The 24,702-nt window shown below is 40.5% G+C and overlaps 1 protein-coding gene across 3 annotated transcripts in view; it reads left to right on the top strand.

Moving 5' to 3' along the window:
• FGD5 (FYVE, RhoGEF and PH domain containing 5) overlaps positions 1-23,995 on the top strand; it is a 118,365-nt gene extending 94,370 nt beyond the window's left edge. For all 3 annotated transcript variants that reach the window (XM_082322305.1, XM_082322306.1, XM_082322304.1), the window contains exons 13-21: positions 6,067-6,150; positions 7,787-7,866; positions 12,008-12,107; positions 14,301-14,438; positions 15,495-15,597; positions 17,295-17,425; positions 19,163-19,291; positions 21,069-21,217; positions 21,977-23,995. In XM_082322305.1, the coding sequence (XP_082178431.1) occupies positions 6,067-6,150; positions 7,787-7,866; positions 12,008-12,107; positions 14,301-14,438; positions 15,495-15,597; positions 17,295-17,425; positions 19,163-19,291; positions 21,069-21,217; positions 21,977-22,013 (951 nt within the window). In that variant the 3' untranslated portion in view covers positions 22,014-23,995. The remainder of the gene's footprint in view (positions 1-6,066; positions 6,151-7,786; positions 7,867-12,007; positions 12,108-14,300; positions 14,439-15,494; positions 15,598-17,294; positions 17,426-19,162; positions 19,292-21,068; positions 21,218-21,976) is intronic.
• Positions 23,996-24,702: the final 707 nt, after the last annotated feature.

Genomic DNA, 24,702 nt, shown 5'->3' with positions numbered 1-24,702 from the left:
GACCACTTCATAACAGATTATACTTGCTTCCTTACTGATCTCTCTTCTGAAACACTCGCCTTTACTAGTATTACAAAAACATTTTGGAGTTGTGGCTAAAGCTGGGAGCAAATTCCAAGAAGTTGTTACCATTTCGTCTTCCAGTGCGTTCGTAACTGCCATCATAATCCACTACTATGGCAAATACTGAAGCATCATAAACCTATCTATTGTAACTAACTGATATACACAATTTAAAAGGAAGATCAGAAATCACGTTGGTAATAAACACTGAGAGGAAAGTAATTTAAACTTGGGATAAAGTGAGATAAATTTCAAGTAGTCCAAAATGGTTGTATCAGCTTGAAGGTCACAAGAGGCTGAAAGTATTACTAGAACAAAGAAAGCACAGAAATGAGTTTCTGGCACTTTCTAGTTTAGGAACTATTTTTGATTCCTGGGGAGAGTTCAGCTGCTCAAACCCGGATGTTAACTGCAAAGACAGAAGTGTCTCTTGGCAGCTGGAGACATTACAGTAGCCAATGTCCTGTTGTTAATAGATGCTCTCAGTATTCAGAAACAGTGTTTTTTTTCTTCCTTTCAGTGAGAAAGGCAAACTGTGACCAAATGTTCTGTCATGCAAAGTATGTGGTGGAGCTAGACTAAACCATAGTGGTCACTTTCAAGAATGAAGAGACACATAAAACTGGCTTCTTTCCTGCTCTAACACACTGAAGTTGCAACCACTTCAGGCTTCCTGTATTATGTCTCCTCTTGGGGCGGGGCAGAGGTGATTGGATCTTGGAAATAGTTTGAAACTTATTAGCAAATATCTGCCTTTGGGTTTAATGATTTTTTTACTCAGTCTCCTCTACCCTGAAAGCTCCTCAGGTTGCAGAGCAATGCCATGTATGGTGAAATTGCTGGAAAGCGAGTCACTGTGGAATATGGTAATTCCTGCATTAACAGCTGAATGGTTTTGCGTTATCTGCTTGTCACCACTAATGCTGTGGATTCTCTGTTGTGCCACCACCACTCATGCATTGCTTAATGGACTACTTAGCCTGTGGATACATTAAGACAACTACCACATAGCTATGGCAAGATATTTTCATCTTGGCATATAGCATCTTTACTGCATCAGTCTTAAGGCCCTACCAACCATCACTGCCAACACCTTTTTGTAACATGCCTGCGTGAACGTATCCTTCCCTCTGCCAGTGCATCTAGCCCAACCCACATGCTGTTTTGATTCTGATGCCTGGGGACACTGTGGAAAAAAAACCCAACCCACAACCACAAAACCCCAAGACGAGAATAATCTCCTGAACACTGTCTTTTAAATCCCACGTTTATTTAAAGCCCTTATGTTCTAAGGACCATATCATAATCCTTTGAAGCCACTGGCAAAACTCAGGTAGGATAAGAATTTGTCCTAATGTATTAATCAAAAAACCTTTCAGAACTGTCTTTTTTTTTCGATCCTTCACATGTCAGCTGCCACTCAAAAAGATCACCAGAAGCTAACGTGTGTAGGTGTAGTTTGGTTTAGCTTTGGATGAAATAAGTGTATTTACCTTAGCTACCCAAAACAGATATTTACATGAACAGCATTTTCTGAAGTTCTTAGTAGTGAACTTACTCTGGCTGAAGCTGTCAAGCCCAGGACCTGGAGAGAATTTCAGTGGAAGGATAACCCTGAGAATTTAACACCTACACATCCCAGGAGATGAGCCCACCAAACTAAAGTTGTAGTTAGAATATGCTATAAAAATTGGGTGTGGGCCAGACTCCTACTTGGCCTGTGCATTCAGGGTGTGCTTTGGTGGTGTGCATGCCTCTGCTTTGAATATATGCCCATAAGGAGCATTGTATGTCTGTGCACAGCCCATATAGGCATGAGTGTGTAGGACGCACATTTAGGGGCTTTTGATGTGCATATGTTTCTGTGGGTGTACGTATGTTATGTGTATCACAAGGTTACTTGAGCTGGTTGTTTTGTGCAGGCTGATGGTATTGTTGAATCTGGTGTTTCCTGGCAGGATGTTTGGTGAGTTTTGCTGTGCGCCTGTTTCCTGAGTCCAGTCTCTGTTTACAAGGATGTTGGGGCCTCTTTGCAGCACAGTATGGGCTGCTGACACTGGCAGGCCCCCTAACTGCCCCCCAACCACAGGACTTTGCAAGTCAGACACTGTCCCTTATCTCACCCTTCCAAGAATTTCTCTACAAAGGCTGCTTGTGTTGCAAGTGGGGTGCGGGAAGCTGCTATCAAATGGGAGACTGTTTAATGCTCTAGCTGGCAGGGCTGGAGTATAGGAGGTTTTAGAGTCAGAGTGTGGAAAATGCAGCCCCAGCACACATTCGGGCTGCTCCACTGACACTCAGGGGATGTTTAATGCAGACTTGAATAGAACAACACAAGGTTCATAATGAACTACCCTTTAAAACATTCAGAAAAACCAAACATGTGGTAGGAGCTTTTAGACAGATAGGGCATTACGTATGGATGCCAGCAGTTCAGCAAGGCATAGATAAACTTGTTTGGATCAATAAATTTGGACACTGTAGGTTAGAAAACTTGCACTGACCTCTGATGTTACTGAGTTCCCGTCACAACAGAGGGAATTATAAAAAAAAGGGGGGGAAAAAGAAAAGTAGTAACAGAAAAAAAGACAATTAAAGAACAGACGTATCCTTCTTTGTGTTATCAACTGTTGTTTTGGGGACTGTGTGTGTGCATGGAGCAGTGCAGAACAGGAATACTTGCTCCCATATCAATATCTGAGCAGTTCGGGGATCCCAATTATTCAAAAATTTTCTGGCAAACAGGAAGTGGGTCTGAAGCCCAAGGACTTCTGGTAACTCCCCTGGAGGTTGTTGCAGTTGATCTCTTCTACCACAGATTCCTGAGGGGCTGCAAGATCAGCTTTTATCATGGCCCAGTCCTCACTGCTTCAGGGAACAGTGTGCAGTGTGAAGCAGGAGGATGCATGAAACCACTGGCGCACTGCTGCTGGTTCTGTCAATACCATTCATAAAGCTACCACTCCATGTGGCAAAGGAGACAGCATCAAGTGCAAACATTTTCTTTCTTCATGAATATGTGTGCCTTGCTTGGCAACCTTTGAAATATTTGTCATAATTTCATTGTGTTAAGCTGTGGCTGGTGGGACCTCAGAGTCACAGTCCATCGCTATATGCTGTGGGGGAGAAAAATAGGAGGAAAAAACCAACTCCAATGGGCAATTATAAAGCAAAGTCATCATTAATGTTTAAGAAAATCTTGGGATATTAACCAGAGCTGTCGTGACAACGGTATGCACCAGTGTGTCATTTTAATCAACAGTAATTAAAGAATGAACTGCTTTTTAAAGAAATATACAAGTTTTTAAATAAATAAAATAAATTGAGTTTGCTGTTCAAGAAACCCAGTAGCATATTATACCAGAATCCTGAGAATCTCTCTTAGGAGTTCACTTCCTTGGGCTTAGTGCCCATAACTAGTTATCTTTTCTTGTGGTTTAGAAACAAGCCTTAAGTACAGGCACTAATGAGTGGCAGAGGAGGTCCTGTTTTCTCATATAATCCTTTGAACATTCAGGAGAGAGCAGAATCACCAGGCAAATACGAGATTTCACTGGTATTCTTGTATTTCACAGTGTTCTCTTAATGTTAGCAATAAAGTCTGCCTGCCTTTTTACCTTTTTCTCACCTGGCTGCTGGAGTCCTGGTTGCTACTAGTAATATCAAGTGAAAATAGCTTTCATCTGCTTTTCTCCGAAAAGTTTATATTTGCTCAGTTTTTTCTGCCTTAGCCTCCAAGATAGATACTCACTGTGGAGTAGGTTGTGATGAATTTTCTGGTTATGCATAGCCCTGGTTAAACTGGGAATCATCATGTGGTCAGTACTGTGCAGGTGTCACTGTGCTGATTGGATTAATGTTAGCATAGAGGGTAATTTATGGAGCAATAAGTAAATCACCGAAAAACTCTGTGACAAGCCATTTGTCACCTTGTTCTAAGGAAATTCTGTTGTGTTGTTGCAAAAGGAGTAAATACTCCACTTTAGACTACAGAGAACATGAGACTCCTATTCTGACTCGATAGTATGCTTTTGTATCCTCAGTTGAGAAGCGTTATATTAAAAGAGCTTTAAACTCCACTCAAGTTAAGACTTACTAGAAGGAAACAGAAATACATAGTAGAGTGGCCAATGCAGGAGAGCATGGGAGTCTTTTTGTTAAAATGTTAGAAGGAAATGTTTCAGCATTTTCTACAAAAATATTGGCAGATCCTAATCAGTAAACTCAATTCAGTTTTTAAAAGTAGTACAATTTGATGTAAAAGTTTTGGGGAAAGTCACTCTTCAGTATATTTTGCCTCATGTTAACTGGAATCTGCATTTTAAAGATGGGCAGCTAATGCACATAAGCCTGATTTGCTGTGAATCAAACAGCTACTTAATGAACTGCTGTCCACAAGTGAACTCATGACCCTAATAATATAGGCAACAACAGTTTTGGTGTTAAGTCCAAGGTGAAGGATTTCATCCCATGAGTATTAATTCCATGTCATTTTTCTTTAACCATTGTTCCTGCTCTGTAAGAAAGCTGAACTATGACCTCTTAAGAAAACATGCATAAGGCTCTACTTTCCCTTTTTTTTTCAGGCAAGCAAATTAGTGAAAATTTTACACCAGCAGTTTAGGTGGTGAGGCAGCCCTATCAAGACCCCAACAATTCCAGTCACACAGGATGCATTATTTTATTGCCAAATCATTCTTTAGTTTCCTCCCTTCTTCTCTGCATCTCTTTTTATGACAGTTTTCCTTCCAAAATATAATATTATTACCATCCAATTGGCTATATTTAAATGTCTTTGTCACCGAGGAATCCAAGTGAAGATGGTTTCTGTCTATGTTTTAATTTCTTGAGAATTTCTCCCTTTAAGATGCCTTGTCTCTGGCATCATACAATATTACCTATGCCTTGGTTTTACATTGCCTTGCACATCTTTGTTCATAGTATCCCGGTAGAGTAATCAAGGGGCTGTCTGAGTTTATGCATATTGGTACTGATGTGAGAGGCCTGGGAAAGACAACAAGAGAACATGACCTGCTCATTCAAGTAAAGCAGAGAATGCATGCACGCAAGTGTTGCTCTGGCAATGTTAAGGCACACCGATACTGCTTTTCCTTCTGGTAGTAAGGGAAGGAGAGGGCAGCAAAGACCTACAAGGTCCAGTTCTGCTGTTTCATTTATTTGTTTGTTGACACGAAGGTAAAAGGCTGCAATAATGTCTATGATTTAGGCAAACAGCAGAGAAGATCTGATCCCATTTAGTATGAAGCTGTTTGAAAAACATGCATTCTGCAAGGAGCTGTGAGAACTATGGAAATATTTGGGGTGTTAAGATACAGATATTTTTCCTCATAAAATGAAAAGAAGTTTCTCATTTTTGCCCTTCCATGGTCTCTGCTGCAGCCCACAGACTCAGCAAAGCTGTCATATGTCTAGGCAAGTTTTGCTAGCAGTGAAGTACAGTTACTGCTCTCAAATATCCAAGCCATTCCTCCCTGAATCATTCTTCCAGACCATGGCACCTCTCCTCACCTCCACTTCCTTTTTGCCCAGAAAATGGAAGTCTGTGAAGCCAGCCCTACCCCTGGCGTCACTGCAGCTTCAGTGTCGGGGGAACCCTGAGAGAGTCACAGCTGCAGCGTCCTGGGCAGTCAGTTGGTATTGCCAGGTAGTAAATGCAGAACCTGCCTTCTGAACTTGAACATGGCATTGCCCTTAAAACAAGCAGCTGTTTCACCCAAGCTGAATAAAAAAGAGCTGATTATCTACTTGCTTAGCCATTAGCAACAGTCAAAAATGGGAAGAAATCAAAGTCCTGGATGCAGATTCGCCAGAGTTTTGTGGAAATGCAAGTCTTGATCTAAGCCGTGTGGCTTGGGCCTGTCTTTAGTAACAGTCCTAGCAGTTCATCAAGTTACTGCTTGTTCCGTGTATCCCCCCCAGGAGTAATGGGCAGGCCTGCAAGCCATATTGCAAATTATTGATTTTGTCTTTCTCTTCATGTAGATGAATGATGTTCTGCTGTACACATATCCCCAGAAGGATGGCAAATACCGACTGAAAAACACCTTGGCTGTGTCAGGCATGAAGGTAACACCTCATCTGTATTATAGGTTGGAATTAAAGTTGTATAGTGGGCTGTTAGTGTTTTGCTGGTTTATGTCCCATATCCAGCTGAGGACAAGGGGAGGGAGGGGATGGACCTCTTATCAGGGGATTCCCTTGCCTCTTACAGGAGATAGAAGGAAAAATAACATAAAGCAAACATTTATATAAAAGATTATCTATAAGGCTGTGACCTGGTACGACAGCCTTATTCAGGCTGCATAAATAATACAAGCCAAAATCAGGTTTACCATCTGATCATGAAACTGGAGACAGAAAAGATTTATTATCCCATTTTGTCCATTCCTCTCTTCATGTCTCCAGCCAATATATGGTTGTTCCCTACAACATATTCACTAGGGCTTAGTCTGCCTGGTTTTAAACTCCTGCCACTCAAAATTTACGTAAGCTTTCATTCGCCTGGTTTTCATGTGCCCTCTAACTGTTTTCATCAAAAGCATTAATGGGTTCAAAAAGTAATTAGCCAACTTTATGGGGAAAAGGTGTATTGGGAACTGTTATATGCAATGATATAAACAGAGTCTCTTCTTCAGTAAATTTCTAAATTGCAGATTACAGAAACTGGACACAATTGTCTTGTTCTTACACTCTTTCCCTAAGCATCCATTGGCACCAGTACCTGGTGCAACAAGAGGTATTGGGCTGGAGGGGTCTTCGCTTCTTACCTAGCCATCCATTACATATGTCCTGCCAGGAACCTTCATAACTGTTCTATAGCTAATATGCCAAGTTGTATTTATGTGAAAGAGGACTTGAAGTGGCAAGTCAGGAGTTTGGGAATCTAGGAAACATGCAAGATGAGAATTACTAATCATTAATTCCAGCGGAATGACACGGGTGGGATGAGGTGTTATGAAAAGGTGGGAGGCTGATCACCCTAGAGACCTGATAGTCTAAAACTAACTATGGGTTTTCAGCTGGGGTAGGAATTGCCAAAACACTCTACTGTTAAGTGAAAAGTAGTTGCAGAGCAAGTACTTGTTGGGGTACATTTGAAACAGTGAGTCCCTGGCATAACAGATGCTTGTTAATAACAACATATCAGTACCACGAAGCTATGTTTCTCCTAAGTGGCTGTTGCTATTAGTAGGCAACTAATACACCACATGGCAGGGAAAAGGTTTTAGCTGAGCTGCAGCTCTTAAGTATTGTTTTTGCTCTTAAAGACCCTTGCTGCAGACAGACATTCACTGAACTGAAGTGCTTCACTGTATAATGTCTGCGTGTCAGGAAGAAAGTTATTTCCATTAATTCCAAGAATAGCCAAAATTTTGCCCAAAACGCTCTGGCACTTGTCAGGCTAAACATCTCCTAAGCTTGTTATGTTAAAACTGAACCCTGATTGATACTTTATCCTTACCTTTATAGTTGGATTAAATGATTTTTTTCCTTTAGCACCACCACTATATTGAAATAGAGAGCATTCCTCATTACAGCAGCAATACAAAAGGGAAAACCCTACCTGCCCATCTCTTTGCATTGAAATATGAAACAGATGACTGGGACATCATAGATCCATATGCATTGAGACTTGTATGGTGTACTGGTTGTAGACAGTTTAACTCATGTCCACATTCATGTTCATGGCATTTGTTTCTAGGTCAGCCGCCCAGTGACAGAAAAAGCCCAAAACATCCTGAAGATTGAATATGATGAATATTGCCTGACCCTGTCAGCAAGGTACTGTCCCCAAATAGCCATGGCAGAGGGTGTTACATTCTAGAGCTGTATCTCTAGATCAGTCTAACCACTACCCAAGACTTAACTGGTGTCTCATTCTTTTTTAACTCAGTTTCAGTCTGTGCTATTGTGACAGACAATGGCTGAGTGCTTGATTACACAATGAAGATATTCATTATAAATGTGAAGCTCATAAACTGTAACTAATTCAACTCATATACCAAGTAAAGATTAGAATTCGGCTCTCGATAATATCTTAAAAGAGAAAGAGAAGAAATTCTGTTACTAAGAGACCTGAGTCCCTTCCATTATCTTTCACACTTTTGCCCTGTGACACTAAGAGTATGTTACATCTCCCTTTTATAAGTTCACTTGTTACCTCATACCACTAGGATTGCAAAACTGCTGGAGAAAATAGTAATTAGGTAATACCATGCAATAGATATAACAGCATTTCATAGTGCTTAAATGACAAAGACAAAATTAAACCTTACTGGCAACCTCATGGGTCTTTCTAATAAAAGGAATTTCACTAATGAGTTTGTGTAGTGCTAGTACTGATTGTAACTGGGAGTCAGGATCTCTGTCCTGGGATCACAAGCTAATGCCAGAGAGAGATTATAAGTCAGTTTCTGATCAGAAGATAGCAGTGTACTGTATTTTTTCATGCTCCTAGCCCAAAATTATCCTGCAAATTTACCTAGAGCTACAGCAGAAAGGTGGCTGGCTTGATTTTCAGGTGTAGTTTACTACAAAAGACATAGCACACTAGCAGCGGTATTAAAATTAAGTCTTCCAAATAACAAGGTCTTCAGTGCTTTTAAGTACTGACTTTCCCACCATCAGTCTCCAACTACAGCATGGCTGGAAACACAGCAGACTTCCCTAAATTACACAGTGCAATAGAAAGACAAGGAGGGCACTTTCTTATTCAGAATCAGAATTTGGAGCTCTCATCCTTCCCAGAGCACTTGCCATCTGTGGACAGTGCTCAGATACCTGTCAAAGCCTGTTTGTCAATTTCCTTTTATAACCAGCAAATGAGAAGATATCTAAGATTTTCTTAGAGATGCACACTCATCACAGCCCTCAAAATATACACGCAGTACTTCTGAATTACCTGCTGCCAGTTACAAAAGCAGGATGTGTACAGTCCTTCTGTATTGTAGAGAGGAAATAACTGCTGCATGTCCCCTTTATTCAGGGTAACTGAAGTTGGCATCCCTAGTGAGAAGCTTCGGATGTTCTGCTTGCATTGTTATGTTGTTTCTTTGCCTTTTGTACTCATATCAAGTCTGTGCTTAGTTAGCCTAAACAAAGCACGTGAGGCCACTGCGAGCTGTGTTTCTTTGGTAGTAGATAGAAACAGGGCCTGAGACTAAGGTTGCCCTTCTGATAACAGCCAGACAGAGACTGACTCTTATCAGAGCACTGGGATAGAGCCCCTTTCCCTTCCTTGTGCTGCTCATTCTGGGACTGATCTGCCATAAGTCACCCAAGAACATTTTTTCCTCTCCCGTTCTGTGCTGGCTGGCAGAGCTGATGAGACACCCGTGGGACAGCAGGCTTTCCTAACGCCACTGCACAACATCTTTGGCTTGCTACACTCACCAAAAGAAGCACCAAAGACAGAAAAGTACCAGAAGGCTTCATGCATCCCTAAAGACTGTATCTTTTACTGCTCACATTGAGGTGCTGCAAGTCTGCACTGAAGGCCAGTTGTTAACAATCACAACCCAAACTTCAATGCCTTTACACTGGTATGAGACAGGATGAATGCACTGAGGAAATATGGCATGAGTGCCAGGGACTGAAGGCAGTAGAATGAGGACGACCAAAGCTCAGAAGTCAGCGGGGCTACATGAGCAGATGGCACTGTAAAGTCTTTACATCTCCTGCTGAAAATGGCTTGATCACCTGAAGAGCCATGTTAACAGCTTGCAGTGAGCTGGTAACAGATCTGAGCACAGAGCCTTTATGGAGAAGGCTCATACTGCTCTTACACCCTTATTTGCATTTCAAAAATGTTACCCCTGGACACACGGGTAACCATGTGGTGCCCATATAAAATACCAGAGCACTGGGAGAACGCAGTCAGTGTTACCTCCCTAAAAGACTAATTCAGAGTGACAGTGATAGCACTGCAACAAAATCCCATCCCATCCCAGTCCAGTTTCTGTGTTCCATGGATGTCCCCTGCTGACCAGGAGACTGCAGTGACGAATTTGACCTTCTCTTTCTATTTGCTTGAGGAAGAATATATGAGCCAACACGGATAACTGCTAGCTCAGCACAAAAGGTGCAGCCCAAAAATCACACAAGGACCAAATGTGGCAATGGTTAATCAAGGTCTGAGCTTCTCGAGCCTCAGACATTCAGCGAAAATTCCTCTGAGCCTTCATGCAACCAATGAAATAGCTAATTAAGGATAGGCCAGTGCCAATTGACATAATTTATCTTACTCATCAGCAGACAGGTGTTATTCCCACATTTAGACACTAATAACCTGTGATTACTGCCTAGAGATGTTTAATGGAGTGGAGAAGAGGTTAAAGGGGCCAGTTAGGTATCAGGCTTTTAATAGCAGAAGGTCCCTCTTATCTGTCTTTCCCCAAGTGGCTTTAATTTACACCACTAGATGGGCCATGATTTCCTTTGTTTTTTCAAATCATATCTTAATTCTCAAGTGAAGAGAATTTCCAAGAAAGAATTAGCAAGAGAAAGGTTGAAGCCAGGACTTCTTTTAGTGCTTTGCAGGCTGCAAACATGACTTGTCTGGAAGATATAGACAACTTCAGGTTTCTTAGAAAGTGTAATTTGACATGACTTTCGGTAGCAATAAGGACTGACTAGTAGTGTGACTCTTGCCGGAGATGATCTCCTGTAACATAGCTGCTTGGCTTGCAGAGGTTAGCCTATATGCAAGTAGATACACTGGCTCAGAGTTTCTGCTCCCATTTCTGCTCCAGGCTTGTTGAATTTTACAGAGGCTGGTGTTTTTCAGACAAGGGCTTATGCTCATGGTGCAGAGGGATGTTAAGTCAGAGACCATTGATAAAATCTGGCATTTCCTCCCTTTTTATGCCTTTTTTTTTTTTTTAAGACCACAAAAGACAAGTTGTTCTCAGATGTCTTGTTTGGTGGCCTTCATGAGGACAGTGTGAGGAAATCACAGCTGAACAGCAGCTGGCAATAATGCCACTGCTAATTTTTACAACAAAGTCTAGTGGGTAGCTTTAATGTGAGTGGCTGGTATGACTCAGGGAGGGGAGACCACACTGAGTTGCATTCCCTCCTGTGACTGATGCTGGGAACAGCTAGAGCTGTGCACCATTTCAGCTGGACAGGAAGCGCACAGTTTGAAGTCACAGCAGGAAAACCAGCTAACACAGGCAGGACAGCTTATGGCTGTAACAGAGCGAATGCATCTGGGAAGTAACAGGCACTAAGAGCCCTGCTGCTTTTCTGGGATAGCTGACTGGCAGAGAAGCACAAAGTGCTTACTGTTTTGCCTTGTGCAAAGGGGGCATCTAGGGGCCGGTCTGGAGAACTACTGGCCTCCATGCATAACTGCAACTAGAGGGAATGCAGAACTTCCTTCCCAAATTGCTGTCCTGGCCTCTTGCCAGGAGACTGGAGATGATTGTCTGTGATGGAGCTAGAGGAAAATTCACATTCACATTTCTACCGTGGGTGACAGACTTCTGCATTTCCCAACAGGCAGATCATCTAAGCATCCCACTGTAGAGATGAGCATAAACATGCTTACTTTGAGCAACCCATGCCAACCCTACATGCCCTAGACTACCTAAAAGCTAGGGCAGACATGACAAAAAGAGACATTTCATATTGTCCTATGTGATTTAGGATTGAGCAGCTTATAGTGAAGTCAGAGACTACTTTGAAAAATTTTCTGGGCATTTAGTTCCTTCTCAGTCACAGTCCTAGCCATGGACCTACACTAATCATCCTGCTGAGTATGTCCAACAGTCAATTTTGTTCCTTGTCGGAAAAGAACAATGCAGTAGCGGGGAAAAGCAAACATTCATAAAGTGAAGCTTTTCTCCTCTGATCCAGAAACAGCTTGTTTCAGTCCCTGCTGTGTGTGGCATTGACTGCTCTGCTGTATTTCATTCCACAGCTCTTGCTCAGAAAGGGATGACTGGTACAGCTGCATCAGCAGACGCATCCCAGATGACTACAAAGCTCACAACACTTCCACTTTCCACAGCAGCGTGGAGGTAAAAGGAGACCAACTCTTGCAATGCCTGAAAGGGGAAGGGGGAAGGGAGAGAAAGAGAGGGGAAAGGAGGAGGGTTACAAAATGCAGAGTTCCTAGTGGGAAAACATTCTTACTACTTTCATTTAAACCAGAATGCCAAGCTTAAATAATGAAGCTCATTACAGCTCATGGGACACCTCTGAAATGTTAATCACACCCTATACTCTGTGGTCTTTGCTTAAATAGGAGTTCTTCTGGAGGAAGACTATTTTGTCCTGAAGGGTAACTATTTTGGATGAACTAAAAATAGCTACAAACTTCATAGATTTTAAGAAAACAAAACTACCCAGTAGTTACAGTAATATCGTACACACAATAGTCACTGCCAGTGCAAACCCCACCAGCAATATTCTAATTGTACCAGCACAATTGATGTATATTATTGTTATCATCTCATTCATTTCAGTTGTACTACTCCCAGTTAAGAAGGCAAAGAATGCATCTGACAAAAAGTAATAATGCTATTTTCGGTTCTGTAGAACCCCAGTTTTACTAAATAAGACTAACTGGGGAAAAAAAAGTGCTGTTAAGGCCACACCTGGAGTGCTATGGCCAGTGCTGGGCTCCTCAGTACAAGAGAGACATGGACAGACTGGAGAGAGTTCAACAAAAGGCCACAAGGATGATTAAGGGACTGGAGCACCTCACAGCTGAGGAGAGGCTGAGAGAGCTGGGACTGTTCAGCCTGGAGAAGAGAAGGCTCAGGGGGATCTCATCAATGGATATAAATACCTGAAGGGAGGGTACAGAGAAGATGGAGCCAGGCTCTTCTCAGTGGTGCCCAGTGACAGGACTGGAGGCAATGGGCACAAACTGAGACACAGGAGGTTCCTGCGAACATCAGGAAACACTTTTTCACTCTGAGGGTGACTGAGCACTGGCACAGCTTGCCCAGGGAGGCTGTGGAGCCTCCATCCTTGGCAATATTCAAAGCCACCTGGACACAGTCCTGGACAGCTGGCTCTAGGTGGCCCTGCTTGAGCAGGGGGGTTGGACCAGCTGACCTCCAGAGGTCCCTTCCAACCTCAACCAATCTGTGATTCTGTGATTTAATTTTTGAAGACTTCAGGAAGTAAAAAATGAATTCAAAAAACAAAACAGAATTTTCCTTCTGGCCTGAAGTGAATCTACGTTCAAATATTTAACAAGAAAAAATGAGAAATTAGTTAGTACAGCAACTTAAACCAAATCCTTTTTCAGCAAATGAAAAAATAATTTTTTTTGCAGCTCTGCTTCTGATGTAAACCTGAATGTGCGCAAGGAGAAATTTGGAGGAATTTGATTTTTCTGTATTTAAATCCTATTTGTCTGCAGAAGTCTATTTTCCTCATAGGAAACCCTCCTAACAAACAGTCCTTCAAAGGCACAAGAGCTTGCACTACTTGTGCCAAACACTAAGCTGCTGTGAACTGACAGTGGGGTACCCATAGTACTTTGGTGCTGAACCTGAAGTAACACAGCTTCTCAGCACAGCTTATTAGATTGGGTTCAGTTCTACATTGACCATGGCTCCCTGGGCTTGAAGCAAAGGCACCTGTACAACACTGCAACATGGTGCATTCCAAGAAATGGGAACAGTGAATATATTTTCTAAAGCTGCTTACATATATTCAGATCAGCCATGGAAAGCATGGATCAGATTTGGATTGTGTGGGGGTACATTAATCTTTGGTTTTACTGTTTTCTGTACTCTCTCTTCTCCGATCATAGAAGTGTCCCAAGGTATAACGGCATAAAGAGCTCAGGCCCTTTTCGACTGAAAGCTATAGAGCTTTTTATGGATATTATTTCAAAAGCTGTTAATAAAAAGATGGCTTTAACTCATGTCCTTACCTGCAATTTGCATATGCAATGAATCAGATTCTTCCCTGATGCAGAAGAGTGTCAATGCCTGACCAACAATAGATCTACATGGATTTTTACCTGTTGTGATTCTGGCTTTAACAGCGCCACGTACTGATTGGCCACAGTCTTTCAGTGCTGAAGCAGCTGTATCTCACTTACAACGTGCATTAGGAATTAGAAAATTTGGGGATCTTAGCAGGTGAAGGTAGGCTGAAATGAGACGAGAATTGTATGTGATGGAGGAGGGCTGACTGAGCGTACTTTGGAAGTGTGGATGCTTCTTCATTTGTTCTTGTTTGATTTTAAGCTAAGGGAAAGGCTTGGAATACCCTTGGGTGAGAGGCCTCCTACTTTGGTACCTGTGTCCCATGTCATGATGTGCATGAACTGTGGCTGTGACTTTACCCTCACTTTGAGGCGACATCATTGCCACGCCTGTGGGAAGGTAAGAGCTGTACAAGCTTCTCAGGGAGGCTTTATTCACACTTCTAGGACACTGGGTGCCACTGCTGTAACTTTTGCAAACTTGTAGCAACATCAAGACCAGAATTTGACTTCTCACAGAACCTCTTAGTGCTTTGCTAAATTAGGTAATTAGGTTTCTAATGACTCTAGTAGGAACAACAGTAACCTTCCCTTGAGGGTCAAATTAATTCTCAAAGGCTAGTAGTTGAAGGCTTACAGGGTAATTGTTGCTGAGTCCAGTCATTATATCTGATATACAGCTAGCTCTAGAGACAATGAAGCAATACACCAAAAATATAGGCTCTGCTCTAGACGAGAGCAGTAGCACATCTAGTCTATGTCCTGTCCCTAATAAAAGCTGGTAAAATCATCTTCCAAGGAAAGTGAAGAAACTCAGCAGCAGAGCCTGGTTTGGTCAGTGACCAAAGGGAAAGTTTCTGCTGTGCTCCACTGAAGAGCTGCTGCCTTTTGCCCTGAAGCCAAGGGGATCTATAAGCTTTCTTGGTTTTGTCCCTTTATCACTGACTCTAGATATTTGTTTATACACTTAAACCTGCAGTCCTGTTTTAAACCATGGCTGTCTTTTAGCCTCAGTGATATTTTTTTTATCAAACTACCAGTAATTTTTGCTAGTACAAAAAAGCGTTTACTTCATCTTTTTTCTAATTCCACAGAGAAGATAAGTGTGTACCTACACAGGGATAGCGGGAACATGCAAGCTTGCTTAAGAAAACAATGATGTTACTAACAAAGCTATGAAAACAAAAGTAATACTGATGTATAAATTCCTGGGGAGTTGGGCACAGCAATGGTGTGCAACCAAATACAGTGATCAATTCTGCTTGGCTTACAACAGTGTAAATCTACAGCAATCGCATTTCAGTCAGTAGACTTGCCCTGACTGCTACAGTTTTAGGAGAGTCATATCTGGTCCACTATCCATCTTCCTCTCCCAACCAGCTCAGAAGATTTGCTTTGTATGTGCATGTATATAAATTTAAGTTATATTTATGGGCATCTCTCCTTGCTGGAACAGATTGTATGTCGAAATTGTTCAAGAAACAAGTACCCTATGAAGTACCTCAAAGATCAAGCAGCCAAAGTCTGTGATGGCTGCTATGTGGAACTTAAGAAAAGAGGTAAGGTTCCTTCATTCTTGGCAAAACTGACAAGCCCATTTCCTGCCTGTATAATGGGGAGGATTTAGGATCTGCCTACCATGTTAAAGAGGATTTCTCATTTCAAGCACGAGGCATATGTATTGAGGTCCCAGGAGTGCCAGGCTGTATGGCAGCTAAAACTGTTTTAGCAAGCCAGGTTCTCTGAGGGTCTCCTAGCCTTTTGATAAACCAGAAAAATGATAAAAACTATGTCCTCTGAGGAGCGGCTGAGGACATGGGGTTTGTCTAGTTTGGAGAAAAAGAGGCTGAGGGGCGACCTCATTGCTCCCTGCAGCTTCCTGAGGAGGGGAAGCGGAGAGGGAGGTACTGATCTCTTCTCCCTGGGATCCAGTGACAGGACGCGTGGGAATGGTTCAAAGCTTCATCAGAGGAGGTTCAGACTTGACATTAGGAAACATTTCTTTACCCAGAGGATGGTCAAACACTGGAACAGGCTTCCTAGAAAGGTGGTCAATGCCCCAACCCTGGCAGTGTGTAAGAGGCATTTGGACAATGCCCTTAATAACATGCTTTAACTTAGATGATTGTTGTAGGTCCCTCCCAACTGAACTATGCTATTCTGTGATGTAATTATAGATAATAGCTCTTCCCTGTCATTTCTAATGAATTATCCATTGAAATGAAACAATGGCTTTACAGTTCCTCACTATCCTCATCCATGTTGTAGCTTTTACAACAACAAATGCTGAGGTAAAGTGCAGAGTCACTAAGAGCTTTTCTACATGGCGAGTTAATGATGTGGTTACAGATGAAAGCATGAATTCAAAGCAGAAGAGCCTGCTGCCTAACTAGAACTCTGTATTATTGCCCTACTATATAAGTCCCTTTTCTGATTTAAATACACATCCGAATCAAAGATAAAAGCAGGGGTTACATATATATGAACAGAGAATCAACAGAAAATAATGTTCTTGCACAACTATTCATGTAGACAAGCTCTAAAAGTAGGCACATTATACTGTCAAGGATAAAAAGGTGGGGACAGATGAAGTTTAGTTTTTCCATCCTGATTAAAGAAATTCACACTAACCAAGCAAACACATGAACAGATGCCGCCACAACAGCCAAAAAAGTATCCCCAAGCCACTGCATGTCCAAGAAGTGATAACTCACATTTGTGCTAAAACAATGCTGTGCTTTACTAAGAGCTTCCAGACAATGTGTGTTGCCAGAAGTGAGATCACGAAGATATGAACTCAGACAACTGGGGTTAATGAAGATTGACAGAGACAGAATAACTCCCATGCAGAACTCAAAGAGAATGGTTCATACAGAAAGAATGTCCCATTAGTGAATCTATCTTGCAAAGGTGTTACAGAACATAGAGGGCATAGATGGAAAAGCCATTTGCTTAATGCTGATTTTAAATTAGAAGAAAACAAACTATGTTTTGTGCTTTGTCAGCTTTCTTGCAGGCTTCTTTGAAGTAGCTGTAGGTTATTACCACTAACCTAGGGTGCTATGAAATCCACCCATCTAATTAGACTTAAAGGGGTGATTTGAAAGAAAAGCTAAAATAAAAACCGGCTGTGGAGGAGGCATTGCAGTTTCCTTAGTCATTTGCATTAGTGTATTGTGTGTCTCTTACCCCTAGTCTGATATGTACCAATTCATCCATTTCCCCCTTCCCTTTCTGAATTTTCTTAATCTTGCAGAGCGGCCACTAAGTGTGAGCTTCCCTCCAACTTCATCCAGGTGTTCAAGCAGTGCCTTCTCCTCTGTCTTCCACAACATTCATTATTCATCTTTTAAGAAACAGAAGAAGATCCCTTCAGCTCTTATGGAGGTAGGACCAAGCTGCCTGAGAAAGGCAAGGAATTGTAGAGAACTGTGTGCTCATACTTTAGCAGCTATGTTTATAATTTATTCTGTGTGCAGTGGGCTCAGCCCATGCCCTTGTCTACTTTACCATGCAATTATTTTTTTCTGTTTTTCATAATAGTGTTTAAAATACAAAATACTCTGAGCTCTGAAGATACCACAGAAGCTTCTTGAGCCCACTGAGAAACTGAATTAGAGCAGTGTACTTTAATTTGCTCATCAGCCTGTGAAGTCTTTAGAAAACTAAGATGACTTCAAGGTACTAGGTAGTACAACAAGGCAGTTCACAGACAATGACAAGTATCAACAGAGCATGATATACTGTTGACCAGTTACCTTTTTGACAAGACTCTTACTTCTGAAACCTTATTCTGATTTCAAGAGAAATAAAATACCACTTACTTAGGGAATAGACTCTAGTCCTTGGCAATCAGTTCAGGAGCATACATGTTTAATCAGGCACTTTCCCTCCAGCTCAAACCAAACTATTTCAAATCAAATGGTTAAAATCTTGATCCCACCAAAATAAACAAATAAAATTCCCACCAATTTCAATGGGGCCAGGATTTCTCCAGCTATATTAATTTTCTTTCCAGAACAAGGTGCCAATGATGTTGATGTAGTCTAAGTTGCCCATTGAACTCAAGCATAGTAAGGTACTCCCATTTCACTGAAATCAGCAGGTATTTATCGTTGTATTGAAGAGAACAGGGTGCAAACATCTTGCTGAACTCATTGTACAGTTGAGACACTGGAATTTCTTGAGGTTTGTTTGTGCTGAGGTGAAACTGAGCCAAAGATACAAGCATGTAATACAAACACATGAATACTGAAAGAACCGGCAGGCAAAATTTCAAGCCCCATTAGGAAAAAAGCATTGCCTTTCTATCCACAAGGAGGCAGCACACGTTTGTTAATATCAACTGTCTCACAAGAGCATTGCTCCATAACTTTTTCTAACTTGCTTTACCCAGGTCCTGGAACATTTCTGCTCTGCTGCAAAGCACTGCTATATTACTGCTCAGTCTTCTCTTGTGTCAGTGCTACAAAAGCTGGTTTTCAATCTCTGCCCTTTGTTTCTAAATCCAATACTACTGCAGTTTACTATTGTAACTAATAACCCATACTGCGTAGTGTGTGTGTGTGTGTATAGTTCCATCTATTCAAAATCTGGATCTTTAAGAACATTAAGCACTTAGATCTCAAAATACTTCTGTAAGAGGGGTAACTCTTCTCAGAAATATTATTTCACAAATGAAACCAAGTCATAGTCAAGTGATTAACATAAATAGATATAAAACCATTGCAAAATCCTAAATAGACCCACATCTTAGAAGTGTTCAGCCACAAGACTGTAATTCCCTTTTGGAAGCATATAGTTTTAATATACCAAAAAAACAGACCCGGGAAAAGGGACAAGTTCGGCTTCTCAGAACACAACTGCAAACTTGCTGACCTCAATAATAACTCAACTGCATATTTTCCATCAGAGTTAGTGAGAACTAAGTTTAACCAGAAATCTTCAAACAGTTAAAAAGAACCATAATACCATGCTTATATTTTTTCTGTCTTGATATTTTTAATGGCGTACATATGGTTTCATGGACATAGACCTTGTTGTCTGGTGTGATGCGGACACGCATAATCAGGAGGGGAAAAGCCTTTGCTGTTACAAATCCTGATTTCTCCTACCCTGCTCCAGGTGGCAGCCTCAGGAGAGGGAGCTACCATCAGTGGTTACCTCAGCAGATGTAAGAGAGGCAAAAGACACTGGAAGAAACGCTGGTTTGTTATCAAAGGCAAAGTACTCTACACCTACATAGCAAACGAGGTACTGTGCAATCTGACTTGAAATAGTTTCCTGTCTGAGTTCCCTTCTTTACTCCCTACAGGTGCCACAAATGAATGTGAAATGTATAAATGCCAGTTCTCACAACTACCTGCCTTCTGAGACCTGGTCCTAACAGACTGAGTCCCCAGGGAGCTGTCCTTAGCTGAGGGGCCCAGCCACAGCGCTAGCTGGACCTCGGCAACCCTCTTCACAAACTGCCCTTCATTCTTTGACTTCTTGCTATTCATGCTATTATATACCGTCAACCACTATGAACGTTAGTCTACATATTTACACCTAAAGACTTCAAGGTCCTTAGGCATTCTCTGGTACACTTGGTAACTGTCACATATTTTGTAGATTGATGATGCTATGATCCATTTATGGTGGGGAGGAGAAACTTGTAGTTTTGCAAGTATAAATAGGGCACATTTGTCCTACTCGTACCAACAGGGAAACACAGGAGGCAGTCTGCAGAGGTGAGAACACTGCCTTGTGTATTGGCCTGTAAGCTCCTCCTTACAGCCACGGAGGTTGGGTATCAACTAGATAACTTTTTATGTATTTTTTCTCTTCCTAGTCCCTTTTCTTATTTTAATTTCTTCTCCTTTGTGAACAGCTGCAATACAAATAAACTTGAAGTAAGTGTGATATAAAGTTTGGTTATAACTGGCAGATTTCATAAGCATAAGCATAAAAATTCATTTTGCTGAACAAAGGACACAGAATGCAAGAACTATAGTAATAGCAATATTTGGTACTTTAAGCCTTCAGAACACATTGCAAACGTCAATTATTTAAACTTTCATCACCACTGTGATGGTTGCATGAAGCAACATTATCCCCTTTAAACAGATGAAGAGATTGAGGCACAAGAGAGTTCATGATTTGGCCAGCAATTCAGACCATTAGCATCAAATTCTGTATCCGATACATTTACCTTACCTCTGCTAACCTTAAAAGTGATCATTTTTGGTTCAACAATAGGGAAAAAGCAATGGATATCTAATTACACTTTGCATTCCCAGTTTGCAATTTAGCTTCTAAAAGCAGAGGCAAAGGCAACACACACATATAAAAAATATTACCTAAATACAGTGACCAAAACTGCAGCTATCAGTAACAGCTAAACTGCAATTTGATTAAGGCTTATTGTTTTCTTTAACTTGTACAAAGCAGTGTCTGGCAAGCAAAATTCATCCATGTTTCTTGGGAGTAAATTAACAATTAATAGCATTACCAGCTCAGAAATTTCAAAGCAGCATTTTGGAAAGCAAGTGTGCTGTCTGAGACAGTGCAGATTTCTAAAAAAGTTGCTAGTGCTGTGAAAGGAAATGACAAGGTACCAAAAAGACGACTACTTGCACGCAGCAAATAAAAATGGTTGAAAGGAACATAACTGGCAGTGGGTCTCAGGCTTTCAGAACTGCTGCTGTACTGTCCTATACTCTCAGTAACCTCTAGTTTGCCTCCTGGACCATTAAGTCAAAGATAGCCATTAAAGTAATAGCTAATTTGACCTTCATGGCCATGTGGATGATCATGAAGAACTGGACTTTCAGAGTGTTTGAGTTCAGGACTAAGATGAGAGAAACGTGCAGTACACAGGCACTGCTTGTGTTTAGGTTAACAGCCACCAGTCCAGCAGAAGATTCACACCACTGCTTTTGCAGCCCTGTCAGAGAGGGGTTATATCATTATTTGGTTTTCAGAAAGAGCCCTAAAATCATTACAAGCCTTCTCTCTAAATTTTGGTTCATTTCTTGTTTGCTTTCAGGACAAAGTTGCCACAGAAAGTTTGCCTTTGTTGGGTTTCACCATTGCCCCAGAAAAGGAGGAAGGAAGTACAGACACAGTTTTCCATCTCTACCACAAGCAGACTCTCTTTTATAGCTTCCGAGCAGAGGATAACAATTCAGCACAGAGGTATGGGCGTAGACTTCCACACTAGCCAGTGCGCAAGTCCAAAAGCTTATGTAGGGCTTTTCCCTCTCCTTCACTTCAGAATGTCTTCATAACAGAGGAAACAGTGAGCTTTCAGAGTGTTGATTAAGCCCAATTGTATGTGACTGGCCTGGGTGACATTAAAAATCTACCTGGTGCTTTTCAGTTCCTTCAGGAAGGAGAATTTGCTCCCTTGCATAGGTAAAGAGGAGGGCGATTCTCAAAAGTCATGCCTAGCAGTCTGTCAAATGTGATTACTGTACAGAAACTTCTCTGATTTATGTGTTCTATTTATCTATCTCTCAGTTTCCTCATCAACAAATAATTGTTTAGATTTCCCATTCTAATGCTACTGCTTCCACATAAGAAAATAGTCATGAAATTAGTAATAAAAATGCCAGCACCTCAAGACACACAGGGAAGGAAATGAGTGTTTATGGGAGGTTTTGTTGCTTTAATCATACTTCAGTGGTCTCATCTTTCCTATTCTAAGAGAGCACTTGTATTATCTTTGAGATTTTACAATAAATTACTGGTAAAGGTTGTACTAGAATGCAAGAGTCGTAGTACCCAGTTCCCTGCTTTACTCACAAAACTATGGTTCCTTATTAGAGCTGGGATGGGAAATACAGTCCTCTTCAGGCTTTACATTCTTAAAATACTTATTTTTCTTAAAATACATATGTTCTTAAAATGCATGGAATTTTATATGTACCACTTTTTCTTTCCTGCCCTTTTTAGGTGGATTGAAGCCATGGAAGAAGCATCCATATTATAGCAGCTATCACTCAATGGACTTGGAATAAATTCTCAGATTTCTACACATTCCCAGCAACCCTCTTCTGTCTTACAAAACTGAACAGTGTATTTCAGGCAAACTGGCTACATACACTGGATATGAACTGTTTCCAAATTGCTCTTTTTGCTTCCTTCTTCTTACATCCACGTTTTTGCAAATGGAAACTTTAAAATAGAGAATATTTATGGTGATCTTTATGTCTGTGCAAGTTCAACCCGTACTCTAAGCTTCTTCTCTGATCCCACAGTAAACTAAGTCTAACATCAAGACAAGAAAATACATGGAAATACTGACTACAGTAAGTAACAGGCTCAGTTTTACTTACTCTAGAGCACTATCATATTTCATTGGGTTGGTTTTGATGTCTACCATGAAATAAGAAACAATGTAGTAAACAACAAATGCTCATTTAAAGCACTTTATTATTTTTATTGAACTACAGCTTCATTTTTTCATGTTTCTAAGGAGTTCTGTGGCCTGATTTATTACTCATCCATTAACAAAGTGCCAGCATGAAATTATGTCCCGCGTATGCTAAATTGATTCCACAGAAAATGAACGAACACCACATTCAATTTACCTGGTCTACCAACACTTCACTGGCTACGATCCAGGATAATTACTTACTATCAATTTATAATTTTACACCAATCACTGTATAATTTATTTTAAAGGGTTTAATTTCATAGCACTGCAGTACTTTGAAATGCACTCCAGTAGCTCTACAAATCCAGACGTTGAATAACTTCACTTCTCCCTAAATACCGCATCAGACTCAAACCCAAAGGTTATTTTTAATTTATTATAAACCTACAGACAGTTTTTATTTAACACTAGTCTACCTAGTAGTGTTAAGATTTTTATCATCTATTTAAGTAGTCTATCTTTATTTTCAAAGCTCCTGTTGTTTCTGCTGTTCTTGTTATGAAAAATGTCATCAAAAGTTTAATCCATTTAACCAGCACACCATTTGAAGTATGCTGGTGGGCTGAAATGCACTTGTCTGAACCTGCTCTGCTGGAGTGCTTTGGAACTCCTGTGGCTAAATGTATCTTATATCAGACTGCTGTTGTGCACTACATCTCCAGGGCTGGATTCTCACCAGCCAAGTGTCTGCATGACTTCAAAGATGCTGTGCTGCTTTACACCAGCTGAGGATATAGATCCCTGGAGTTTGGGGGTTTGGGTTTTTTTTGTTTTGGGGTTGGTTTTTTGTTTTTAGTGTTTTGTTGTTTTTTTAATAAAGAAGGTTGAGAAGCAGTGTTCTAATCATTGCAATAAAATGGTTTTGTGTCCTATATTTGTCATAATATTTGACTGAGGAATAGAATGGCATTTATGATTAAAATATAGCTTTGTATAAAAATACCATGTTCAAGAATTTACTTACATTAGAATATTGGGGGGGGCAATTTTTATTACTTTCATTTTTCCCTTTCTTCAAGAAGCTTAATGGATATCTGAATTTTTGACCCTAACAAACTGTTTAGACTTGTTGGTATTTTAAAGGCCTATAATATGTATCCAAATGATAAAGGCAGTTCAATTTATCACCTCGAAAAACAAGCTTAAAAAACAAATACACACCTACCACTAAATAAAAATATAGTTGTTCTAGGTTTTTTTGATACATCTGAGTCTTTAGTTAATGGATGAACACCAATGTTAACTCTTTGTTTCATGTTAGAATCATGGCCTTGCTACCAATACACTGTAAATGTTTATCTCCCCCTTAAAAACATTTTGCACTGACAAAAAAATAAGAGGATGTTGAATACAGAGTTAAGATCTCTAACCATGGTCCCAAACAAAACGAAACTGCACTACAGAACAACAATATTATGAAGATTTAGGTGCTGACTTTTAGTGACTGTTGTATGAAGTTTTCAGTTATAAGCAGAAAATGAATACATGAAAATATTTTGTTGTAAAAAATAAGATACAGTGCTATTAAACATTGTTTTAAGTAATGTGGAAAAATAAAAGATCAAAACATAACTGCAGTTCTACAGGCTTTTCCTTTATATTATTTTTACCTTCTTTAATTCGAGCTTTGCAGTTCCAGTTACTTACCTATTAACCAATTCTCTGACAAACTAAGGAAGAGCATCAAATCAGAAGATGGTGGTGGAGGCCTTCTGGTAGAAACAGGATTTAGACCTAATTGCTATGATGAAGTGTTTCAGTCCACACTGCATTTACCTCCTGTAAAACCCACCTACCAGTCAACTCTACTTCAGTTACAGATATAAATGGTCTCAATACAGCACAAAGAAAGAGAAAAAAAAAGGAAAATGTCCTCACAATTTCAGTCCAACTGTTAATCTAGTCTGAGCAAAGCTAAGCACCAGAGACAGAAATTACCTTCATTTCAGCGTTAATTCAGTAATTTTAGAAAATTTTAACATCTTAGAGGTATATACTCAGTTTTACTATATGCCATTTGATTACAAACAGCTCTTTCTTCCTAACTTGTAGCTAGTATTACTCCTTCAAAACAAAGATTTTGTTCCACACCTTCACAAATGTTTCAAGAAAAATTCAGTAATAAGTCACAATGTACTAGCTACTCAGTCAATAGCTCAGATGCAAGCTGATCTCATTTGTTGTTTCAGTGTGTTTCTGCTTATTTTGCTACTTATTGGAAAGCATTAAAATTATTAGCCAT

Source organism: Platalea leucorodia (genome assembly GCF_965183815.1).
Source record: "Platalea leucorodia genome assembly, chromosome: 9".
NCBI classification, from domain to species: domain Eukaryota; kingdom Metazoa; phylum Chordata; class Aves; order Pelecaniformes; family Threskiornithidae; genus Platalea; species Platalea leucorodia.
The sequence above is the reverse complement of the archived record's forward strand: the minus strand, read 5'-3'. Positions and strand labels throughout refer to the sequence as shown.